The 18,365-nt window shown below is 46.4% G+C and overlaps 1 protein-coding gene across 1 annotated transcript; it reads right to left on the bottom strand.

Moving 5' to 3' along the window:
* Positions 1-3,544: 3,544 nt before the first annotated feature.
* LOC125441868 (NOTCH regulated ankyrin repeat protein) lies at positions 3,545-7,506 on the bottom strand. The gene has a single exon (XM_048512838.1). The coding sequence runs from the start codon at positions 7,165-7,167 to the stop codon at positions 6,817-6,819; it is 351 nt and encodes a 116-aa protein (XP_048368795.1). The 5' UTR covers positions 7,168-7,506; the 3' UTR covers positions 3,545-6,816.
* Positions 7,507-18,365: the final 10,859 nt, after the last annotated feature.

Genomic DNA, 18,365 nt, shown 5'->3' on the forward strand with positions numbered 1-18,365 from the left:
AGTCAACCAGAAAAAAAATGTTTAAAGATCTGGGCAACACAGGTTTTCCTGATAACACACCTTTGCCACCAGCTGAACAAGGTGATTAGAATCATGGCACTGAAATGTGTGTTGGGGGGGGGGGAATTTCCTCAGCCTATTTGATTACAAGCTAAGCAAAACCTCATACATATTTTGGAGCCATCTCATAAGGAGCATGCCAGCACCATCACTTGGAGATTCCCACACAAAAGCCATCCCCTTTCTTCCCAGCGCCTGGCAGAGGCAAGGTTTTGCTCACTTTCTCCAGGGCACTTCCAAATTTACAATAACATCAGCCCAGTTGCCAGGAAGTCTGGGAAATGTCTTTCCTCCAGAGCTCCTGCCGGGACTGCCAGGCTCAAGGTGCTCCAGGAAGCCCATTCTAAGGTTCAGGGGAAGGGAAGGAGCAACAGGGCAGTTATGACTGGAGGTTTGTTGGGTCCTATAAGGGAGGGGATAATTCAGATCCCCATTAGGTTTACAGTGAGGTATTTGGGAATGGAACAGGATTGACTTTTCAAAGCTGATTGTTTAAAAAACAAGTTAACTCAGGAGTTTCATGCATAGCCCTAAAGTTGCCATCTTGACCGGAAGCCCCTCCATGAAAGTATAAAGCTGATTGTTAAAAAGATCATCAGTTCCTCTGCCCTGCCCTTTTCTTCAAGCTGCCTTCATCTGCCCATTCCTCAGAACATCACTTCCTTTTGGCCTCTGACCCCCTCCCAACTTCCTTAGCTTCCCTCTCCCTGGTGCCTTTTTCCACTCCTTCTCTGACTCCCCTCCCCCACGACACACACAAAAAAGCAGGGCTTGCATGATGTTCATTCCAAACACAAAACCTCTTTCCTGACAGACAGCTGGATGGCAGACATTGATGGATCAGGGTAAATGAACAGCAAAACTTGATGGCAGTCCACTGGTAAGTTGGACTGTTCATGAATATTCTGTACTAGTTCACACAGCACCAGCAACTCGAGTTCTGCAAGTATAACACAATGAGGTGCAAATCCACTCTTCAACTTTGAGATGCAGTAGGGAGGAACTTACCTTAATGTTGACAGGCAGCAAATGTTAAAAACGACTTGCCCTACTTCAAGGATGAAGGGTAAGTTTGAATCTCACTGCATTATGCTTGTAATGTCTACTAATTGTAATGACCAAGAAATACAGCCAGAATTACCGGAGGTATTTCAGAACCAAACATTTCATTCTGTTAGAGAAGAACATACAAGAATGGACAGGAGGTCAACAGAATACAGTTTAGGTTGTGGTTTTGCCCGAAGTCCATTTGGTTTCTCTGCAAAATCCCTCTAGGAAGCCATCACAAGTCAGTAAGGGTGGGGTGGGGATTTCAGCTGTCCATTTCAAGAGTTCACACATATGAAGTTACCTTATACTGCATCAGACCAGTAGAACATCATGGACAGTACTGTCTATCCAGGCTGGCAGTAGCTGTCCAAGGTCTCAGGTTGAAGTCTTTCACCTACGGTACTACCTGATCCTGTTAATTTGAGATGCCAGGGATTGAACCTGAAACCTTCCTCCTGCCAAGCAGATGTTCTGCTACAACCCTTGGGGGGAAACACACCAATCAGGAAAAGATGGACTTATCCAGGTCAGGCCAATCAAAAAATGGGAGAAGCCAATAGTCTTGCACCCAGCAAGGATCAAAGAGTGGCTGTGTTGAACGCAGCAGGATCAAGATGCTCAGCAACCCCTGTAGTCAAGGGAGGCCATTGTTGAAGGAAGTCCCAAAGTATATTGTTTGTGCCCATCAGACAGAGTAAGAAGCCACACCTTCCAGGTGCTAGTTTGAAGCTTCCATTGTCAGACAAGAAGCAGAGTAGATGAAAACAGCCACTCTGCTCAGCCACTTCCCCATCTCTATGACATCTTTCCCTATTTGTTTGATACTGGCTTCTTTGTGCATGGCAGCATTCAATTGGGAACTAGGTCAGATCACTACTGTTGTAAGATTCAGGTTTGTGTGTCTCATCTTTGGTTCCTTGCCTCTTCAAGCCTCAAGTTTTGCTTAACAAAAAAGCAAAACAAACAATATTTCAGATGGACATTAAGGCCAAGTTTTTTTCCTCAAAAGAGTTACCCAGCATGGTGTAGTGGTTAAGAGCTGCTGAACTCTAGATAAGAGAACCAGGTTTGATTCCCCAAGATGTCCTCAAGCTCAAATGGAGAACCGGGTTTGATTCTACATGAACAGTGGAGTCTTATCTAATGAACCAGATAAGTTTCCCCACTCTGTTTCCCCACTCCTACATTCCAGCTGAGTGCCTTGGGATAGTCACAGTTCTTCAGAACTTCCTCAGCCCCACCTACCTCACAAGGTGTGTGTTGTGGGGAAAGAAAGGGAATGGCGTTGTAAGCTGCCTTAAGTCTCCTTATAGGAAAGGCAGGGTATAAATCCAAACTCTTCTTCCCTTTCTGATCATGGCTCCTGCTGTGGTTTTTAATGGATGTATGGTTTTGCCACCCTAATCCATACATGGTTCCCACCAATGACTAAACTGAACCTCCCAGAGAAAGCACACATCCAGATACCAATTGCTAGAGAGCAATGGGAAACTTTGGCCTTGGTACCCTGCATTAAGACAGTTGGAGGGCAGCTGGCTGGCTAGTGTGAAACAAGGTACTGGTCTAGATGGAGCTTTGATCAGAACCTCCTTGACTATGCAGCTGCAAGGCAGAAAATTCCCGTTGGGGGTGAAACCTCAAGGTTAAATAACGGATGGGTGCCCTAGGTCATTCTGAGCCCTCCATTTCTTCCCACGTGATCATTACAAGGCTCTTGACAACTGTGCCTTAAACTCAGAATTCTGAGTCCCCAAACCACTCACGGTGGTGTAAACAGTCTCACTCAACAAAGAAACATTAGTCGCCTAGCTTGATCAGGCCAAGGCTATTCCAAACAGTGAACCTGATTCTTCAGTGTGTCCAGTTTTCAGGTTTCATTTAACTATTAAGGACCAGAACCATCAGTAAACATTAGCCAGAGTGTTTTTTTAAAAACCTGTGTTATGCTTTCACCACCACTTGTCACAGCGAGTTCATGTTATCTGCACACTGTATGGATTGTTTTTTCTTTCTTTGAACAATATCTGGTGTGCAGCTTCTAATATTAAGGGGGAATCTCCTATCTATACTATTCATAGCTGGCTAAGCCACTACTATGTCCCCTTTTAGGGCTTTTTAGTTTTTAAAAAAAACAGAACTCTTTGTCTTTTCTTGAGCAACGCCCCACTCACACCAAACCGCTTGCCAAATTGACAGCCTGAAATCCTATATGCATCTACTTGGGAGCAAGCCACAACCAAACACATTGGGGCAGACTTTCAATTAGATAGGCAAAGAAGCAACCCCAAGTCTGTTTGGAAAATTTACAGCACAATCCGCTACAGGTCTACTCAGAATAAGTCCATGTGCTACACGTGCTTTATTCTCACCGAAGTGGGTGCACAGTTGTATCTTCTGAAAAATAAAAAAGGAAAAAGAAGAAACACAAGGCAACTTTTTTAATATAAAAAGATCAATGAAAAATTTATTTATAAATTTCTCACCTTGGGGCTACGCAATGCTATCATATACTCAGGAAGAATGCCATCTGTACAGACTTTATCCAGTTAAAAAGTGATCATACAGTGACCCACATACAGCTTCAATATAAGCCTAACATTCTTAACAAATTAATTAACATAATTAAAAAACGTATTTGCCATCTAGAAGGAAGGATGGGGGAGGGAATCATCTACAGAGAGACTCCTCTGGAGCAATCCATAAACCAGCTTCCAATGTCTGCTTATTTCAATGACATCAAATATATTCTTGGAGAAAAATACTCTTTCAAGGAACTGCTGAACACAGACCTGTCGGGCAAAGGGGAAAGACAGAAGACACCTTCTGTGTCACTCAGAGGCACTCTGACCGGTCACAGCAGTACCCCAAGCCAAACAATTAAAGAGTGAAACCTAATTTCTTTTCTCAAGATGGGGTGGGGGGAGAGCAAATGGAGCATCCAGCCACCTACGGAGGTCTTGTGGAGTTGCATAGAAAAATATAAACCTTATGGGCTAAGGCTGCCAACCTAAGCACACTTACTAATGAGCAGTGCCACTGAATTGAGTGGGTTTTGCACACAAGTAAATATACCCAAGATCATATTATGTAAGGCAGCAGCTTGGGAAGGCGTGGGGATCAATTAAGGCAAAAAACCAAACCAAAAAACCACCAGACTTGCCCAGTTTCCGAGCAAGACTCCCTTTCTCAGCTGTGAATTCCCCACCCAATTATCATGGAGGGGCATTAAAAACTCCAAACAGCCAGGGTAGGGGAGCCCTTTTCTCACAGAAAAAGCAAACAATTATTATTCTCTATTTCCTTTCACCCCAAAGGTTTCACAGTTTTCATATTTTTTTTTCTTTATAAAAATATAAATATGTGTTAACATCTTTACAAAACACTCCTGGGGGAGCTTCTTTTCGAAAATTGGGTTTTCGAACCAAGATCTTTTGCCAAGGACCTATCCTCAGATCTTGGATTTCTAAGAACTATCTTTTAAAAAAATATGTCATAAATGTTATGACATTTGTGGCAAATCCATTTAATAGTAAAAAAAAAAATTATGTGCAACTATCATAAGGAACCAGAAAAAAGATTATTTCTCCCCTGCCTAAGATGCTAAAATACAGACGCACTCTCCACAAGTGCTCGAGATCACACTACAGAGTCATCAAAAGAAGCCTTGCAGAAGCGCACACGACACATTGTAAAGTTGACAACATTAAACAAAACAAGGAAATGATGGAAAAACAAGCAGGATCTCAGATATGACAGGGGGGTGTTGCAAGTGAAACAGCAGGGGGAAAGATCAGTGCAACGGGAAATATTTTTTAATCGTAGAAATTACAATTTTAGTTAAAAATGCATAATTCAGATCCTCCCGACTGCATTTCCAAACCACTCAAGAATCCTCTCAGACAAAAAAACCACCATGTTCACAAATATATATTTACACATTCGCGCACACACGTACAAGATAAATAGTTAAAAAACACACAACCCGAACTCAGAGGGCCACTGTTCTTTTCAAAGGTTTAATGGCTATTTAAGGTGGGGCAAATGGCAGAGGAGGGGGGAATGCAGGACATATGGCAGTGGTAAAATATATATATATAATATATATATATCTTTAGTGCATACAAAAAAATGGAAGTCAGAGACACCAACTGCAGAAACAAATTCCAGTGGGAGAGCCACTGCAAGAAGGCGGTCAAATGCCTCTGCGTTCGTGGGGTTGTCTGTGTGCGTGCGCCACACCAGAATCAAAGCAGCATCGAAATTAACACAGGCCAGTCACTTAAACCAAGTTTCCTCTTTTTCTTCTTCCTCTTTCACTCTGTAGAATGGTCTGGAAGCTGGATTGTGCATTAAAAAAGTTAAATTCTAGATCTTTCAGTAGTTTTTGTTTTCTCCCTTGAGGTTTTTCTTCTGGACAGCAGGGGGCATTTGTGTTCTTTCATCTTATTTAGATTTCCTGACTCTTCCCCCCCCCCTTTTGAAAGAGCCTTGCCAAAATTCACTATTTTTTAAAAATGAAATTCTTGAAATCTTAAGGTGATCTGACAAGAGACCAACAATTAAGTACAACTGGGTGGAGGGGGAAATCACCCACCCACCCAGTCCAGAAGCCAGCCAAAATTCAAGAATTATTGATACACACTGTGAGAAAGTATTGGGAAGGTTTTCCACCCACCCCCCCTGGGGGGAAAAGTCAAACAGATGTCAGTCATTCTGCTGGACAGAGGAGTGTTAAGTAGTCAACACTGAGATTGGGGAGCCAGGCCATTTGGGGGGTGGGGGGAAATCAAGATTAAAAAAAACACTCTGTGTGTGTGTGTGTGTGTGCAGGAACATGTCTTAAAGCACCTGACCAGTTCCTCGACCAAAACAAAGCAAATACTGCAGAACAATCGAGGTAGATGGAAATAAAACAAAAAAACAAAGGAGGGAGGACTGTTTTTTTTCTTTTTTACAGTAGAACAAAACCTCACGAGACAGGAAAACCTTCCCCTCCCCCAAAAGCAAGTAAACGTTCCCCAAGAGATCTTTGCGAGTCCCCACATCTCTTTTGCAAAAAAATAAAAATTAAAAATAAACGATTCCAAGCAGCTTTGAAATTTCCTTTAAGAACCAACCCTCTGCAACATTAAGGCATCGACGATGGGGGAAGGGGCGTCCAGCTGCAGCCTAGGAGTCCTGGAGCAAGGGGGAAGCGGAGGGGGGGGGGAATGTGGGCTGGTGCCAGGGGGGCGGCCCCTCGCTTTCTTCCCCCCCACCCTCCGACTCCTGTTGGTTGATGCCCACAAAACCTGCGCCTCTCATGTCTTTTTTGTGCTGGAATTGGACCGACCGGATTGGATCTTGCAAGCGACCCTCCAACTCCCCCCCCCCCCCGCGGCTGCCTCCAGCCAACAGCCCCCACACCCGGGGTCTTCGCCTCGGACCCCTGCCTTCTTGCATGGAGACGCCCAAAGAACTCAGCCCCCCCGCCCAGCCAGGGAGGCCCGCGGCGGGAGAGCCGAAGCCAAGAGTCGCGGCGCATATTCTGTCCGCCGCTGGGAAGGCAGAGCCGAGACGCCTCGAGTGCGAATCGCGCCCAGCCAAGCCGTTCCAGGTTCTTCGGCGGCCGAAGTGCTTCGAGGGCACGACTAGATGGGCTCCCCGGCCCCGTCTTCTGGAGTTCCGCAGACCCCTCCGCACCATCCCTCGCCCGGCGGGCGGGCATCACCGGCTGCCCGATGAGTATTTGGCCTTGGTGATCAAGTAGAGGACGATGTCCTGATGGCCTCCGAAGGCGGCGATGTGGAGGGCGCTCCAGCCGTCGCGGTTGGCCAGCCGAATGTCGGCGCCGAACTTGACCAGCAGCTTGACCAGCTCCAGGTTACCGTCGATGACCGACTGGTGCAGCGCCGTCTGGCCCTCGGGCCCGAAGGAGTTGACGTTGAACTCGCAGTTGGTCATGTTCTGCAGCAGCGACTGCAGCTCCTGCGTGTTGCCTTTGCGCACCGCCTCCTGGAAGACGCGCTGGCTCGGCGGGGCAGGCGCCGCGCAGGTGGACAGCTCCGTCTGGCTCATGGCCGGCCCAGGACGGGCACCCGCATGGAAGAGCCGGCGGCCAGGGCGACCGTGCTGCTGCAGCGGCGGTGGCGGCGGCGCCGGCAGGGGGCCGCGGGCTCACGGGCCGAGCGCCGCGGGAGGAAAGCGCCGGGCGAGCAGGACCCCCGACGGCGCGCCGCTCCCCGGCCGCCCTGCTGCATCCGAGACGGGACCCCCACGAGGGGCGTGCGACTCCACGAGCTGGCCGGGCGAGCACTGGCCGCGCAGCCCGTCTGTCGGGGCCGTGCGTGCGCCCCTCTCCGGAGGAGGCGGCGGCGCTTGCGGGGCGGCTCGAGCGCGCTGCCAAACCGCGGCGTCGTCGGACTGAGCAGGGAATGCCCAGGGGGGGCGCCTTTTAGGCGGCCCTCTGGATTTGCATAACAATGGCCGGGCCGTGACGCTGCCCCGCCGCTCGAAAGGAGGAGGGCGGAAGGCGCTGATTGGCTGCCGCCCAACGGGGGAAAGTAGCAGAGGCCGCGATGGAACGTTGAGGCAGCCCTTTCGGGGGGGGCTCCCGTCCCCCTCCTTCCCGTCGGGCCCCGTTTGTGTGTTGGAATGCGGAGCCCTTTTTCTTCCAGGGTTCCTTTATTTAAATAATTGGGAGGGGAACAAGAAGACGGCGGAGGGGGCGATCCCAATCCTCGAACACGTCTGAGTTGCTTTGGAGATTGCGCTCGTTTGTCCCGATCTAATAGGTTTACTCGGAAGTAAGACTCGCTGCTTGCAAGGAGGGCTGTTTCCAAAACGCTTGCGACTTGCAGTGCATAAATTTGGACTATCCCATTTCCAGTTTCTAGGAGCGTAGAGCGGGGATTTTTTTTAAGTACACATTAATGCTTTTAATCGCTTGGGGGCAATTAGCAGGATTGCTTTTATTTCAGTTCATTTAGCTTTGTTTATTTGAAGCAAAACTTAATGGGGCGGTTTTTTCTATATATGCTGATCAGGAACGAAATCGAAGGCAAATTAATGCGTACACGATTAATGCTTCATCCAAAGCCTGCCGCAGAGTGAATTGTTTTCTAAGTTCGGTTGCTTTCAGTTACATTTTTCTCCCATTCAGATCAGCTGCATGTGAAACCGTGTACTCTTTGGGGTATGCATGCCTATATATACACTGAATCGGCCCCCTTCTCCTAGCCATACCGGTGGATTTTGTCGTACTGAAAAATGCTCTCCTGATCAGATCTACTTGGACAAAATATTTTTTTTTTGCGGGAGCTTTTGTGCCGACTACAGAAAGGGGGTGCTAATGGACAGAACTGTGATTTTTTTTGGGGGGGGGTGTCCCCAGCTCAGAAATAAGGGGCGCCAGAAGGGGCATTCTGTCCTTACAGGATTTTTCTCAAGTTCATCACACACAGACACATTCTCAGACAACCACATAAAACAATCAACTTTTCTGTGAATCTCCTCACCCCTCTGATGTTTCTATTTGCAGGAAATTCGATCTGGGATGCTCCAATAATATCAATATTGTGCTTTTTAACTACTTACTCAACAGTATTGAACTATAAAGGTAAACAACTAAACGCAGAAGGTTTCTGAAGCCTTTGAAAAAGCCAAGTAACAGGCAACAGTTCAACAGGTGAGATCAATACCCCTTTTCCTCCTTCCTGCATGTAGTAATTTCACCCTGCTGAATTTCAGCTGGCGGTCACAGCCAAGAAACTGATACACTGCAGAGGTGCCAAACAAAGCATCAAAGAGTGGCCCTGAGCATGAACAGAGTCCTGCTACTGAACAAGCATATGAGTAGCAGAAATTAGAAGAGGGGGGGTGAGTTTTCCTGGGCAGACGTGCCAACCCCCCCCCCCCACCCCCCAGATAAACCAGGGCTGTGATTCTCACACTGCTGGAATCTGAGTCTGCATCTATCTGAGCCTCCTATTCTATTCAAGACTAACTAGCTGAGCGTCAGACTTCACCTCCTGGGAGTCAGACCCAAGGGTGGGTGTACCTTCCAGCCTCCTTCCTTTTCTGGCACACCCCATACATGTCTCTGCGGGGAGGGGAGGGTACAAAACCCTTGGCCTTCTCTTCCCATCCCCCACCCCACCCTCTTAACTGCTTGAATGCGACTGAGTCTGTCTTCCCAGAGTGCCTTGCATTTGTGCCTAATAAAAGACCTGCCTGGAGAAGGGGCCACCCTGGGCTCTACCTTCAGTTAAGGGTGGGGCCTGGCTCAGTCCCAGTTTCTGAACCCATGGGCCTCCATCTGTGTTTTCCTCCAGTATCAGCCCTGCCCAACCTGAGCCTTCCAAGAACGGTTGCCAGCCCCACCCCCAGCCACTGGTAGGGTTGCCAGCTCCAGGCTGGGAAATTCCTGGAGATTTGGGGGTGGAACCTGGGGAGGGCAAGGTCCTCGGATGGGTACAACGCTGTAGCATCTGCCCTCCAAAGCATCCATTTTTTCCAGGGGAGCTGGTCTCTGTAGTCTGGAGATCAGCTGTGATTACAGAGGATCCCCATGTTCCACCTGGAGGGCCTACCGGAAGCTCCTTTTGCTTTGCAGCCAGCTTCCCAGCCACCACCCTACAAATGATCCCCCACCCTTCCTGAGACTCAAGAAGTGTGGGAAGAATGAGCTGCAGGATGGGGCCCCCTCGCCTCCCTACAACTGATGCCCTACAACTGATATCCTGACTCAGGCAACACGGGTGGGGAGTGCAAATTCAACGATAGGCCGATTGCCCCCTCCAGTCACTCTACTCTAGCTGATTGTCTGCATTCCTCTCGCTGCCGGAGTGATCCTTGATCTTTTGTCCAGGACCCCAGGATCACGAAGACCACCCCGGAAGCTTCTCTCTCAGCTTCAGTCCCTTAGCCACAACACAATCGAAGTAATCACACTGGCCTTTCAGGGGTGACTTAAAGATTGTAACAAGAAATATGTATAAAGCAGTTTGAACACCGCAAATAGCAGGGGTAAATGCTCAGTTACGCTCAGTTATATTATCCAAGCTGGAATTAGGCTCAAAGAAACAACCACCAAAGAGACCTGTGAAGGCTTCACCACTCGAGTTCTGGGTCAGGAATGCTTTTGGAGCACCTGAACACGAGGCCTCTGTGTGATCCTTCCCAACCTGAAAAAGCAGTATTTCTTTTGTTCAAAGAAAGGGAAAGAAAACCCATCTTGGCTTCTTGAAGGGTATTCGATCACAAGAGATACTCATTAGCAGAGATGCGGAAGCAGCATCCAGTGGCAATCCAGAGATGCGGAAGCGGCATCCAGTGGCAATTATTATAGCTCATCTTGTTGATTTTTAAACTGAGGGCTGCCTCTCCAAGTCCCACCCCTCTCTTGCTACTGGCTGAGTTTAACTGACGTCACAGAATGTCCACAGATATTCAAATTATGTATTGTGGCATCACTTAACAATAAAACACAAGACGTGAGCACTAAAACCTAAAGCCCAAGCATGTATTATGACGTCAGCCTGGTTGTAGATAATACAAGAAGGTACCCCAGAAATCTGCTGGACCAAACCACTCAGTCAGCCAGGTGCTTCTGGAAATTTTGCAAGCACAATATGACAGTTCTTAGGCCTTCCCCACAGTCTGTACCTAACACCTGACAATTCTGAGCATGGAGTCCTTAAGTTTAGGGGGCATCTTATGACAGGGAGCCAAAAGGAATAATGGTCTTTGAATGCTCCCACGACTGCAAAGCTGTTCCACACCTCCCCTGAACAGATTTTTCTCCAAGTCTGCTCCATTTCCCTCTTTCCCTCTCATGTCGGCTCCAAAAAGGAAAACAAATTCAAAAGGTGCCTAAAACCTTGCAGTCTGCCTTTTGATGGTTGCAGTTCTCAGCGGAATCCCATTTGCCTTCTGTTCTTCCAAATGGCTACGTCCACAACAAACTGTGGACAGCCAAATCCCCCCCCCTCCCGTTTTTACTTCCAGCATGCCATTTGCTGGAAAAGGGTGTCAAGAAGTGTGACCAACAGGAGGTACAAAAGGCAAGACCCGGGTAAGGCACGTTTGGTGTGATGGGCTGAACGTTTCATGTGCTGCTTTTGCAAAGGACTCTGCTTTGGGGCAGGCACCCAACAGAGCCAGTGTTTGGCCAGGATGGGGGGGTGGGGGGGAAGGTAATTCTTTTAACATTATCTCTGGAACTAACTGGGATTTTCTGCTGGTCCTCTCTGTGGGTGAGGGTGGAGTGGAGGTTCCATCTAAGTCACTTTCTTCCCTGGATGCTGTTATCAGCCTGTACTGCCTGACTTTCAACCCTGTGGCTTTAAGAAACTGAGAACACAGCAGCTTCCCCCATCTCAACTCTTAAACCAACTCCATCCTTTCTCCAAGGACCTCAGAGCAGCGGGCATTATTTCCCTCCCCATTTTATCCTCAGTTTAGACTGAAGAGCAAACAGCTCATCTTAGCCCTGAGAGCTTCTTGACTGAAGGTTTGAACCTTGATTTCCCCTATCCTAATTTGTTAACCATCAAACTTTTTAGTAATCCATCACTACACAGCACATGCCCTTTTGGAGTGATATTCCACAACCAGCATTAAGAATATTCCTACCCTGAATTCTGCCAAGGAAGTGCCACTATGTCGACAGATTTGAATTCTACTAATATCCACATGAATCTGGTTTAAAATGGGATGTAAACCTAGATAAATGTACAGATCTCTGTCTCACCACCAGTGTTTGTGAGTCAGAGCTTACTTCCTCAATGGTAATGAAAAGAAACCGATTTCTTCTCTTTGGGGAGTGAAGAGCCTTTATGTTAGGGTAAATTCTTTCCTTTCATTGATAACCACAGGAATATTCCAGCATATCTCCCTTTAAGGCTGACTATGCACCTGTGATGATGCATACTAGACACAATAGACCATATTCTCCTGAACTGTTCTCTACACAATAGCCCTTGTCTTCAGCTGATTAGACCTTTAACAGAGACCATCACATCCCAAAACGTCAGAGAACTCACCTAGCACCTTCTAGCAGACCTGGATGTGAAAATCTGTCTTCGGAGAGTTGCTGCCAATCAGAGGAGACCGTATTGAGCAACCTGGGCTGATGGTCTGGCTTGGTATAAAGGGAGACCTTCACACATTCAAAAGGGTTCTCAGTATTCCTGATCTCATCCTAGCTCAGGTCTACATTTTGTATGGGGCGCCCCCCACCCCATCAAGGTTTCTGTGGTGAGACAGCCTGGGTTGGGAAAGAGAAGGCTGCATTTTGCAGACAGCCTGGTGACAATCAGCCTCTTCTGAGAAGTACCCAAAGGCATCCTCCACCTTCTCCTTCCTTGCAAAACCAGTAGTCCCACCCAGGGAAGCTCTTTCTGTCTCCAGCCTGTGTGAAGAAGAGGGGTCTTGTACAGCAGCAAGGAGAAAGGAAGTGTAAAGTGAAGCACAGAGCCACATGAAGGAAGGCAAGAAGGGAAAAATCTGTACATCCATAATACCTTAAGTCCTGCCGGCATGCCCTTTGTTATTATTGGCATTATATAATAATTATAATAATAGCAGCCACTATGGGATAACGATCAGAGGAGCACTGGACTAGGACCAGAGAGTTCAACCCCCCCCCCCCCTAAATTCAGTGGGTGACCTTAAGCCAGTTAGCCTCTCTCTATTTAGCCTACTCCTCAGGGTTATTGTGAAGGCAACATGGAGATGCAGGAGCTGCCCAAAAGGACAGAGGGAAGGTGGGATGAAATGTGATGGATAAAGGTAATATGGTGGCATCTATCCTAGCACTTCACAATTACGATACAGACAGGCCTCTGCTCTCATGTTTTAGCAGTACGTGAGAGTACAGGTAAAAGACTTCTTATCCTTTCCCCCTTCCTACAAATTCCTCTCTTCATCCCAGTACCGATTTCTGCAAGGAAGCAATGCCAAGGGCTTGGCCCTGCTGGAGTGCAGTGTTCCCCCATGTCAAAAATGGGATTTCTGAATCACACAAGCCAGCTCTAGCTTCACTGCTGCCTCATTCTCTGGGATTTCACACCCGTCCATGCTCTCCCTCCCCCCACCCCCATTGTCTCCCTCTCTGGCACAGTTTCCAGTTAAAGTTTCTTAAATGGTTACATTCCTTAAATGTTTATTATTAATGCAGAGTCTCAATTTTGCACTAGCTACATTTCTCCTCAACCATGCCCTGTACATGGGGATGGGCTTTTTTTAATTAAAAGAACAAGCAAAATAATAATTTGAGCTAAACCACTTTGTTCGCAATCTCTCAGCACATACTCCTGCTTTACGTCTCAGTGTACTATTTTTCTTCCGCTGCCGCCTATTTAACACGATGACATATGATTTTTTTTTTCATGTGCTTATCTCGGGTAATTATATTAATTCGGGTGACATTATTGGCTGGTGTTCATTCATGAGCTCCCTTTAATTCGCTTCTGGGAGAAATTGCAGAATGCAATTCTTTTCAAATTTATGTATGCGTGTGTGTGTGTATATATATAAATAAATATATATTTTAAAAAATTCCGAATCCTCCATTATCGTCCGCATTCATTCATCCACTTCACCCATTCATCTCCAGAGGCCTCCTTAAGAAAAGCCAGGGGCGTGGCCAGGAGGCCCAGGAGGCGTGGCCGGCGGCGTCTTCATTAACATGTGTCGGGGAGCGTGGGAAAGTCTCGGGCTTTTCTTCCCAGCGTTGAGAACAGCGAGGAGGGAGCGGAGAGGGCGGAGCTGGGCGGGGGGCGGGGCTTGCCTAGACGGTCGGGGAGGTAGAAACTTGAGGAAGCTGCAAACTTCTTAAATTATTGCATAACGAAGCTTTTCGTAACATTTTTGTTGCCAAAGACGGTGAAATGAGAAACTGTTCTCTTTTTATTCCAAAAGAAAATTAAAAATTAGGAACGGGGAGAGAGACCGGTAAACAAACTGCCAAACGCCATGGGGGATGGACGACATGCTCCTCCAATTAAAAATTCGAAATAGACTATAATTGGTCTGTAAAATCAGCAGAAGGGAATGTGAGAGACGGACTTCCAATAAACACATGGAACAAGCGAAAAAGACACAGAGGCACGGGAGATGCAAAATACTTTTTTTTTCGTTTCCTTTTAAACAACTTTTTTTTTTCAAAATTTGAGGGATTCTGTTATTTGTTGATTTCCTCTTCCTTCCCCTACCATAGATATATTTACGTGATCTGTGCGTTCGTTAAGGGATGTGGATTGCATATATGATAAGAAATTACCGATTTTGCTCCAAGTCATTAAGATAAAAGGGGGGCGGGGAGTTTCAAATTTTGGACGGAGTTTCTTGCTCTGTTGTGAAACAAACCCGGTGATCTTGAGCAAGTCCCTCTTTATTTATGTATATAAAAATACTTTATATATGTACATTTTATCTTCCCACCGATTCTGTGATGTTGGTCAGAAAGAGAGCTTCATGGCTGACAGGGAATTTACATTCAAATCTTTTTAGGCCTTAGGCCAACTCTTCAATCACTTTTGTTTAACCAGGATAAAATGTTATAATAGGATATACATGGAAGCAAACCATTAAGCAAATGCAGGTTTGAATAATGCAGTTGTTCAAAGGTGTGCATTGGGGGGATGCAACACTCAATTGGTTCATTGGTTGGATAGACTGGCTCATTTTGTGGGACAGCTCTACATTTTTAACATTTGTAATATAATACAAGTCAAGAGTGGCAAATGCCTGGTTCACACACATGAGGGTACCCAGGCCCAAGGAGACGGAATGGATGGCCCCTCTTTCAGACTGCAGGTGGAAGATCACAGAGAATCACACGTTACAATACTGTCCTGTGTGGGGGGAACCCAGAAAAACGTGCACAGTGAACAAAGGGTGGGGAAGAACCATTTGCCCTCCTGTAGGTGCTACTTTTCCTATTTGGTGTTTTTCTGTGCGAAGGAACGCACTGCAGCGCAGCCTTGCTCTATGGGGTTGTTGTAATGAGGCCAATTAGATAATGGATGGTAAATAGTTGGAATTTTCAAAATTCTGGAATAAATTGTAAGGATTATTATTATCACTGTCATAAGCAGACAAAAATGCCTGACACTCACAGTAAGTGGGTTTGTTCGTAGGGAAAGGCTGTATATTGGAAAGGCCTTCAAGGCATGGGGAGATTTATCTCACTTGGTGTGGTTATAATAGTGTTCTTCGCAGTTTCTACTTTCCCCAATAAGTGTGCATGTATGTATTTATATGTGTTTTTTCTCCTGACAGGGGGTGGGGAGATTAGAACAAAGCAACTTACAACATTGCTATTTCTTCCTCTTCCACTTTATCCTCACAACAGCCCTGTAAGGTTGATTAGACTGAGATAGAAAGACTGGCCCAAGGTCACCTAGCAAGCTTCATGGGAGAGTGGGGATTTAAACATAGGTCCTGATTAGACACTAAACACAACACTACACTGGAATATGTCTTCCATGATAACAAAGTGCCTTGTGATACCTTAAAGATGGCTACATTTATTGTGGCATAACTTCTTTCATGAGCAAAAACCCACTTGGTGGGATCAGTGTGGTTTAGAGCAGGCAGTACTGGGCTAGATGGACCAAAGGTCTAGTTCAGTATATCATATATCTTTATCTTCAGAACTTACTAAATCTGTATACTCTCTCATTAGACAGTTTTCAAAGCAGTCCATAGTGTCAAAATACAAATAAAATACAAAATAAAAATTATCAAACCAGTAAACCTAATCATATTACCCTCCAGTGCTAAACTCCAAACAGGCATCAGTAAACCAATGGATCTTCAGCACAAAGCCTGGAATTTCATTCTGATTCCTTCAGTTTCCTGCATCATGTCATTCACAGCCAATTTTCCAATTGGAGCTGAAGACACAGGGAAAAAACTGAACGCTACCATAAAAATACAGAAGGACCTAATTATGGTAGTGTTGATAGAAGCAGTTACAAGTGTTCCTCAATGAACCTGGGCACTGCCTGCACCTAATCAGAAAATGTCCCCCTGATAAAGAAAATTACCAGACCGAATGAGCCTTTGATGTTTACCCACTGCTCAAACTAAGAGGATTAATAATTTCCTTTACTGTCGAAGGCTTTCACGGCCAGATTCAACTGGTTGTGGTGGGTTTTCCGGGCTGTGTGGCCGTGGTCTGGTGGATCTTGTTCCTAACATTTCGCCTGCATCTGTGGCTGGCATCTTCAGAGGTGTGTCACAGAGGGAAGTCTGGTAACAGACTTTTGGCAAAATCTGATGGAGTCAAAATCCCACATGGGCTCAAACTGATTTGATATTGTGGGTCAAGTGTTTACATCCTAATTTGGGACAGCCAGGTTCCTAGTCCTTGTTAAACCATACTTATTAAGTGGTGTTGCACAAATTGTCTCATAACAAGTTGTCTCACACTAGCTATCTGCCCACCTTTTCTCTTTTTTGCGACTTGTGCTTGGAACTCCATCCCGCAACACCTAAGCGATGTCTCTGCAAGTTATTTCAGTAGTGCCAGGAATGTACATAGTACCCTAAGTAAAGTATGAATCCCTGCCCTGGGTGTTTATAATCAAAACGGGTGGCTTGGGAGGAGCAATACAACAGAGGAGTCAAAGAAGCAGCAAGGGTATTTAGAGCATGGCTTTCACTGCCTCAGATAGTAAAAGTTGAACATCATAGCTAAGCACTACAGCAAGATGAAACCACACACAGACAAGAGCTCTGGAGTATTTGGACGATTCCCCAAGTATGCACAAGGACATTCATTTGTAAACCACAAGAAAAAAAACCCCTCACAGTCAATCTGATGAAGACTGAGCATGCTCTTTGCCCTCCAGGAGGCACTGAGGGCAGCTGAACATCTCTTGAAAGAAGGAAAAGAAAGCAAAGAATTAGTGTGCTAAAATCCCGAATAGGTTGTAGTAGGGGTCTCCAATGTGGTACCTGTAGGTACCATGGCACCTTTTCTGGCACCTGCCAAATGTTTTTAGGAAGTGATTGGGGTCAGGTCCGGCTTTTGCCCAGCCAGGCTTCTGATTTACTATTAGGAGTGTGATTGCTGTTCTAATTTTGAGCATCTCCAGTTTAAAAAATCATGCAGCACATGATGTGGAAGATGTCTACTCAAGCCCTTAAAAAACTTCTGCCCGTCAGAATAACCTACTGACTTTTATAGATCAATTGTCTGACTCAGTATAAGCCAGGTTTCATGTGTTCCTGTTTATTTCCCATGGTTTATTTCCCATGGTCCCTGCTTTCTTTGTGTGGTGACGGCATGCCGAGGCTGCTCTTGTCTCCCAGAGGGTAGGGTCAGGTGGCAACCAGCTCTGACTCTACTTTCTCAGTCTGCCACTGCGGCCCTATAATTTTCTCATTCAATTCTGTCTTCATCTGTTCTTAATTGGACAAAACATGAGGAGGGCAGGCATCCATCGGGATTGTCCTGTGTCCTTTTAAACCCACGGAGACGAAAGCAGGATCCGCTTTCCAAAGCTTTGGCCTGCTGCCTTATGGGAAGGGGATGAGGAAGGTGAACGGAACTTCCTTCCGGAATTACCAAGTTCCCTTGCCAAGAGACCTGGCCAGCTCTTCCCGGCTTCCTTCCCCTCTTGGCTGACTCCAGGACAGCCAGCTGCTTGTTTCAGCAGGTCCAGGCCTCCTCATGGCCTTAGAAAACTCACTTCAGTCTCCGGGATTTGAGTGAAATGGCTATTGACTGTACCTAGCCAGAGTCCAACAGCTGCACCCCAATGAAATGTGTGTGTGACTGGGGGGTAGGAGTGGGGTGGGGGATAGCCAGCTGTGTTGTTGGGATGGTTAACTTATTCTCTTGGAGGTAAAATTAACATATCAGTCAGAGGAATATGTTTGGCAGGTTTTTAGGAAACCTGGGGATTCAGGCAAAGTTTTAAAGGAACAGCCTTTAAAGGCCATGATGTATGGTCAGCTCACAGTCTTCAGTCAGCTTACCTTTCATTATGGGGGGTGGCATAGCTGGAAGCGGGCTTAAAATGAGGTTGGCGGAGTGTGAGCTGTCAGATAAAGCCACGACCCCTTGCAAGATTTTAACTGGTTTTACAAGCCACTTAGCTAAATCTACATGGTAAACTTCAGCTCACTAGTAAATGCAGCAAGACAGGCCATTTTAATCACAGTATAGAAATAGAAACTGCCTGGATGGTCAGTTTTCAACCGCGGCTGGCCAGATCCTTTGGAAACCTCAGAGACAGCGCAAGCCCACGGGGCCTTAG

The sequence above is a fragment of the Sphaerodactylus townsendi genome, linkage group LG12 (assembly GCF_021028975.2).
Source record: "Sphaerodactylus townsendi isolate TG3544 linkage group LG12, MPM_Stown_v2.3, whole genome shotgun sequence".
Taxonomy (NCBI): Eukaryota; Metazoa; Chordata; class Lepidosauria; order Squamata; family Sphaerodactylidae; genus Sphaerodactylus; species Sphaerodactylus townsendi.

Excerpts from the sequence above, each read along its gene's own strand:
- LOC125441868 (XM_048512838.1), bottom strand. The coding sequence starts at position 7,167 with ATGAGCCAGACGGAGCTGTCCACCTGCGCGGCGCCTGCCCCGCCGAGC.